Source organism: Chinchilla lanigera, unplaced genomic scaffold (genome assembly GCF_000276665.1).
Source record: "Chinchilla lanigera isolate Chin_1 unplaced genomic scaffold, ChiLan1.0 scaffold00033, whole genome shotgun sequence".
Classification (NCBI taxonomy): Eukaryota; Metazoa; Chordata; class Mammalia; order Rodentia; family Chinchillidae; genus Chinchilla; species Chinchilla lanigera.
Window position 1 is genome coordinate 840146 of NW_004955434.1, and position 7696 is coordinate 847841.

General features: G+C 35.7%; 1 protein-coding gene across 1 annotated transcript; it reads left to right on the forward strand.

Annotated features, from left to right (window-relative positions):
• Positions 1-1264: 1264 nt before the first annotated feature.
• Positions 1265-7453, forward strand: Zfand5 (zinc finger, AN1-type domain 5; the record flags this gene model as incomplete). The annotated part of the gene is given in 5 exon segments (XM_005388516.2): positions 1265-1424; positions 1816-1927; positions 2510-2613; positions 4976-5101; positions 5819-7453. Coding segments are annotated over 5 exon segments (642 nt in total). The 3' UTR covers positions 5968-7453.
• Between the last annotated feature and the right edge of the window lie 243 nt (positions 7454-7696).

Sequence of the window (7696 nt, forward strand, 5' to 3'; positions counted from 1 at the left end):
CTTCTGTCATACTCAACATTTAAAAATCTCAACTAAAAGTGTTTATTAAACTTCGTAAGTGATGTTGAAATGTTTACCCTGTTCCAAATGAGTCAGCTAAATTCCACTTACTAGTTAAAGAGACAGTGTCAACTAAATAGTACTATTGTTCAAAGTTTCTGGTTTTGATCACGCTACTTACTAGCTTGATTTGCTTGAAATGCCGCGCTATTTGATTTACAAAAGATTGTGATTATTTAAGTGTTGAGGGGGTTGTCAGTATTCTGGCCAAGTCAAATAGCTTACTTTCCTTCCTTTGTTTTTATAATTTTAGTGGAGTTAAAACTTGACAAAACACGGTTTTAACTCAGAGTGTATTGTAATATGCGGTAGTTGAAAAAGTGAGTGGCCACAAGTTATATAGGACAGATTTCCCTTTAATTAAATCCTCTCAAATACTACTTTTTACATAATTTTCTGGTTTTCCTTGTTGTGTATGTTCTCTTAGCCTGAAAAAAAAAAACGTACTAAGCACAACATTACTATATTTGTGCTAATTTTTAGCCGTGCTTCTAGAAAAGCAAAGTATGTACTTTATACCCTTACATTAAATATTAACCATTACTAAAAGTTGTGTGTTCATACTGCTTTACTGTATTAAATTTAGCGTTTTTATGAGGTGAACAGTACTTGAAGTGTTTGGCTGAGAAGTCTATGGTTAATTTGTGCTTTGTAGGTGTGTAGGCATTGGCCTTATAAACAAACAGAGATGCCTGTGCATCAGCAGAATTGTGAAATTACTCATGGGGTGCAGGTCGTCGAAGTACAGCCTTAAGAAAGCTTTCACACTAAATGCAATCAATATCCAGCCAGTGTAAAGAACAACTAATAAATATCAAGAGGTGGTGATTGATGACTGTGTATGCCCCTTTGTTTGGAAATTCCATTTAATAATGTTTTTAGCCAATGAAGTAAAAGTGTCATTTCACTTGATACACCGGTAGTGAGGAGCTCAGAAAGTAATAATTCATTTCCCAAATTGTTTAAAATAAACCTGATACTGGTAGATTAGCCCTTTTGGAAATTGAAATCAGGATTAATAAATGCTTTCTTTTTGCCCTAATAATTCGTGTTTGTTTTACAAAGGCAGCAAAAATACTCATAATTATCTGTGGTTTTGTTAGTGTTTAGAAAAACAGGGACCGTTGTTGACTGGATCATGCTCCTCTTATTTTAGTAGCATGCTAATTTCTACAATTTTATTTTATTTTGTTTTTGTTTATAGCAAACAAGGATGGCTCAGGAGACTAACCAGACCCCAGGGCCCATGCTGTGTAGTACAGGATGTGGCTTTTATGGGAACCCTAGGACAAATGGAATGTGTTCTGTTTGCTACAAAGAACATCTTCAGAGACAGCAGAATAGTGGCAGAATGAGCCCAATGGGTAAGTTGTATCCAGGAAAAAACCTCCTTGAAGATTTGGTGAGCAAACATGCAGAACCAAGAATTGGTGCCTGAGACTGAGAACGCTGAAAGGCAAGGCAAGAAGACGTAAGAAGAGCTTTAAATTAAAGCAGCAGCCCAGTACTTGACGTGACCACCTCAGGAATAACAGGCATCTTCTAGATTTTTCTGCTTTCCTTTTGGAGGTTTTGTATCATACTTGTGTTCACAGGGTATAACTTTGTTTTGTGTGGGGATAATCAAGTAAATGCAGCATTGCAGCACAGTGAACATACTTAAATCACTAACCTAAGTAAATGTAGGTATTGTTAACTTCATTAAGTCAAAACTGAGTGTAGTGTTTGTTTCTTACAAATCCTTTTTTTAAATAGGGACAGCTAGTGGTTCCAACAGTCCTACCTCAGATTCTGCATCTGTACAGAGAGCAGACACTAGCTTAAACAACTGTGAAGGTGCTGCTGGCAGCACATCTGAAAAATCAAGGTAAGACAGATAATTTTAGTTCTCTGATAATTGTGGAGAGGAAACAAAGATGCCTGCCGCTCATAATGATGAAGTTGCCCTTGGCTTTGCATGTATTGCACAATTAAGGATTTCGGTATCCTTTAGTATCTAATTTTTATGTCACTGAATGTATGTCACAAAGTACTCTATAACCCCTTTAAGGGTTCTGTTGAAAGTGCTGTTTTTATTTTCTTGTAATTGAAGTTTAGGCATTGTAGAGAGTGAGATTCTACAGACTGTTATAGTGCCACACGAGGTGTTTTGTTTGGCACAGCTGCTTCTTTTGTCCTTAAATTATAGGCACAGCTAAAACTCTTAGATATAATAAAATATGGTAATGTATAAAAATTGCAGCCTTGAGTTGATGAGCCATTGGTCAAATTGCTTTCCTCATTCTCAACTGTTTATGCTGGACAGCCAATCTTTTTTAAAATTTTTGGTTATCTAGTTCATTTGATTGTGTTGGAAATAAAGTTATGAAGTTGAACTGAGAACTTAACTGTATTAAAAAGAGGTTCCTTTAACATCGTTAAAAATAATTGTTTGCTTGAACTCACATAGAAATGTGCCTGTGGCTGCCTTGCCTGTAACTCAGCAAATGACAGAAATGAGCATTTCAAGAGAGGACAAAATAACAACCCCGAAAACAGAGGTGTCAGAGCCAGGTATGCATTTTGTTTAATACTAGTTCAGTTCTGTATTTGGTAGTATAAGAAAGTTGGTGGTAGGGTTCCCTTCCCATTGACCAAAGAGGAGGGAGAGCTATAGAAAAGCCAAGCAAAAAACTATTAACCTTTAAAGTATCTTGGTGTATAAAATAGTTTTGCTTTTTTATTCTTTTCTCTGCTCAGCTCCTCCATTTTACCCTCACGTACAAATCAACAGCTTGTCAAAGTACAGGATCCCTGTCATTTTGTAAGAATTTAAAACTTCTGGAGGGCCTTTTGGTTTCTAATGATGACTTTGAAGCTGCTTACAGCACAACCAAAAGTGCACAATAGTGACTTCTTAGAATTAGCTATGTGCAGTTTATTCAAATCAGTTCATTCCTCCTTAGAACAATAACAATGCAGTATTAAAATTGGGACAAAATAATAATTATAGGTCTGATTTGGAGGCTTGCTTTTGGTAACAATGTAGCTAACTCTGTGATGTGTAGTCTCAAAGTTAGGTCACATCTTTTGGCCATGAAATGGCAGGTGAATCTGTATTTGAGATTTTAAAAGAATTCCATTCATGTGAAGAAACCTGATCTTGTCATTGTTATGTAGTTTGTAGGTTTTCTTATATAAAATTACCTCTGAAGCATAGTTTTGGGTTAGATGTGTGATTAGTATCTACACTTGCTACTGTATGCATAGTAGTTCTGTATGCATTTTCTGTATCATCCCCTACCACAGGCAATCTTCTTTGTCTTGCTGTTTTTTTAGATGTGGGTAAGAAGATGGATGACTCCACCACTCACTACCTACTTCCCCACATTCTCAACTGTGTTCGTTCATACTAACAGAAAAAATTGTATCAAAGGCATCATTAATAGCTTATTAGGGGAAAAGGTAGAATACTGTTCTTACAAGTCTAATATTAGGCTGTGATCTCAGTGGGTACATTGCTAATGCAAATTCATGATAAAGCTTGCTCTAGAAGTTTGGATATGCAAATAGCATTGGTGCGCTAGCATATTGTTTAGGTACTGATTTTAGCATTATATAAATTTACTATTCTTATGGTTTGGAGTAATACTAAAACTTAGAATTTACAGTGTTTCAGGTACATGGTTAGAAGTATATTAGAAGAGGGGCTGGGGATTTAGCTCAGCAGCAAAGCACCTGCCTGGCAAGCGCAAGGTCGTGAGTTCGGTTCCCGGTACCAGAGAAAAACCAAAAAAAACAAACAAACAAGAAGTATATTAGAAGTAAACTTTGTTTTGGGCATAATGGATTCAATACAATGGTCTGCAATTTGTTGTTTCTTATACAAATTATTGAGGTTAGATGTGAGCTAAAACTAACAGCCCTTGTAGGTGGAGAGGAGGATGGGACTCTGGTAGCTTTTCTCTTGGTATTCAAAGTAAGTAAAAAATATAGTTGTGCTTTTAAAAATCCTGTTCTGTATGTGGAATCCTTAATCTTAACAAATCAGAACTTCACAAGTACTCCCAGACTGCTTATCTTTTTTTGAAACAGGGTCTTACAGGGTGGTGTTACTCCTGCCTGACCTTAAGAACAATTTTTTTTAATTCTCATATTTTTCCACATGTGACAGTGTTGTACACCTGTGAAAATAGCAAAGTCATTACATTGAAGTTTTTGGATCTAAAGTTGATTTAAGGATTAGTGGCTTGGGTTTTGTCAAAATTTGCTGATTTCATTCAAGATTTTGTCTTTGTTTTTTATTGATTGTAAAACCAAAATGACTTGCATAGCCAGGACCTTCAAGGTTGGCAGCTTTTATTTATTGAAAAGTAATGAATTTGAACTGTGTTGAGAAGTTTATTTAGGAAGTTGCAAAATGGAAAAAAACCAACTAAGCATACAATTAGTATCTATGAGGTCTTTAAAATATGGAATTAGTATGTTTTTTCCTAATATTGGGCTGGTTAAGTCTGAGTTTAAAGGAATTGAAGTGTTCATTTTATAAAATTTAGAGGAATAAGTAGGGGGTTGGCAAGAAGTTCTTACACTTTAAACAAGTTCTGATTATTAAAGTCGAAGATTGTTCTTAAAAGTTCCTATTTGTAAAGCTTCATTTTTTTGAGACAGTCTCATTATGGCTGGCCTGTTCACTGTAGTCCACACAGGCCTCAAAGGTGCAGTGATCCTGGCTCACCCTCCCAAGTGCTGGGATTACAGGTGTGCACCCCCCACACCCAGCCTTGTAAAGCTTCTTAGACTCTGGAAAGTTTGGATATGCTAATAGTGTTGGTGATCTGTGAATCTAATGTTTCTTAGGTGTTTTTTTTTTTACTTAGCTCATTGTCAGCCTGTGATCTTAGCAAGTTTCTAAGTTTTTCCCCTTACTTTTCAGTTGTTACTCAGCCCAGTCCATCAGTTTCTCAGCCCAGTACTTCTCAAAGTGAAGAAAAAGCTCCTGAGTTGCCCAAACCAAAGAAGAACAGATGTTTCATGTGTAGAAAGAAAGTTGGCCTCACAGGTATTAAGAATGCATAAGACAATGTATATTTTTTATACGTGCACTTAATAAAGAACTCTTGATCTCTATAAAGGACTGGGCAGTCTTACATATTTTTTAAGGACCTATGAGGGATAAAAAGTTCATAGAGGGAGCTAGAGAGGGGATGAGAGTGAAATGGGGTGAGAGAGATTGTGTTTTACTTTGTCTTCTGATCTCATGGTTATTATTTACCTTAAGCATAACAGTAAGCTTTTACTTTGTGCTACACATGAACTATTCCATATATTTTCTACTTTAAGCCTCAGAATTTTGTAGTTGACTTTTATCTAGCTTTCCCTTGAGAGGAAATACTACCCAGTTGCCAAATGGTGTGGCACAGCTCTATTTTGAATTGAAATTCTGCTTGACTCTAGAATGTGTATAAATTCTACCTTAGGTATTGTCAATGGGAGTTGATGGAAGGAAAACCTTCCTGGTAGAATTAGCTGATAAGTGTTCCATCTAATTTTTTGGATGTAGTTTGGCCTACCAAGAACTTTTATACCTTTACCCTTGGAGGGGTAAGACTAAGCATAGTTACTTGAATTTCTTACCATTGCCTCACAATTTAAAGTAATAGACTTTATTTTAAGAATTGATAGTCTTTCATGTTGTAAAGCAATGAAAATACAGTCAGTAAGGCTCATTTAATTGCCACAAGTTCCCAAGTGACATGGCTTCCTCTTGTTTGTACAGGATTTGACTGCCGATGTGGAAATTTGTTTTGTGGACTTCACCGTTACTCTGACAAGCACAACTGTCCATACGATTACAAAGCAGAAGCAGCAGCAAAAATCAGAAAAGAAAACCCAGTTGTTGTGGCTGAAAAAATTCAGAGAATATAAATTAGTACTTGTGAAGAGACTGAAACTTTGTTTTTATTTTAATATATCGTAGGAAAACATTAAAGAGCAGATGCATGGCCATTTTCCTTTGATGTTCTCCAGAGTTTTACTTTACACTTGTCTGTCTTATAACTGATATTTTAGGATGTTTGGGTGTTTGTTACAGGCAGAATTGGATAGATACAGCCCTACAAAATGTATATGCCCTCCCCTGAATAAAATTGAATGAAAATTGCACAGCAAATTGAAATAACAGTTAACAGGGAAAAACAATTTTAGTTCCCATGTGCCAAACAAAATAAATCTCTGCATGTTTGCAGCATATCTGCCTTTTGGGAATGTAATCAAGATATAATCTTGGCTAGTGTATGTGCCTGTATTTTTTTTTTTAAATGGTACACCAGAAAAAGACTGGCAGTCTACTTCTACCATAGTTAAACTTTTCACCCTTTTAATTTCCACATGTTCTTTGGAAACAGGATGAAAGCTATAAAAAGGATCACACCTTCCTTTCTGTGAAACCAGTGTTTGGTGCCATATGTAAGCCTGGTTAAGTTGGTCATCTAGAAGCTGTCAAATAAGATGTTCTATGAAAGGTATTCATTACAATTGGTTGTAAGGAAAACCAACAAGCCAACAACAGGGTCTTCAGATAATCTTATGCTGGCCTGCACCAGAAGATGTCTACATTATTCTCATTACTAAAAATGTATAGCACAGAACTGCACTAGGATTAATCACTTTACAAGAAATTAAAACTACGTTTGGTTTTCATATACAGCAGCTCTATTGAATAACATGCATCTGAATTTTTAAGTTGCAGAGGTATCTGAACAGTTAATTTTTCATGTGCATCTTTTGTTGAATGTTTTGGTTCAAGAAAGAATGTTTAAAGCTTTTTAAAAATTTCAGTTCTTAATGTAATTGTACCCTTCTGCATGGAAAATCATAACCAACATGGCTGCAGTAGACTTCTTAGTGGTATCCAGCACCACTTGCAGAGGGCTGCTTTATCATATTAATTGTACTTGGGTGTAGGACTCTAGTGTTCTTGGGTGTATTGCATGGGCTGCATTATCTACAGCATTGTACAATAACAACTAGAAAAGGCAGTATACTTCACTGATGCTTGTCTGGTAATATCACTTCTGTGTTATAATGGAAGGTTTCTTGTGATGTATGAAACTTGTGTTTTTTATATATAAATGAGTATAGTTAGGTTAGTGTTGTGGTAATGCCTGTTTTCATCTGTAAATAGTTAAGTATGTACACGAGGCACTACTTCTGATTTATTGCAGTGTTTGGTCCTAGTTTTTACTTTTATTAAAGCATTCAGTTTTGCTTTCAATTTTATGTACCTTAGTTCCAAGTTAGATCTGCAGATGTGTACAGATAGTTCATATTTATGTATTGCACATAATCATGCTATTCAGCATTGATGCTATATTGTATTATGTAAATAATAAAAGCCATGTACAGAGGGAAACTTCCATTTGTTCATTGGGGTTTTAAGCCGTAGGTAGAATTGTACAGGGAAAAAACAAAATGTTTCATATTCAACTTTATAGTTGTATATGTAGACTTTGCATGGCTGTAGTGTAAATTTTATTGTCCACTGGAGTCCTTGAACTCTTGTCAAGTGAACACCATGAGTTGGAATATTTTCAAGTGTGGTACATAAAAGGTCAATTATTTTTGAACTGAACAGGCATCGTTAGGATCAAACTGT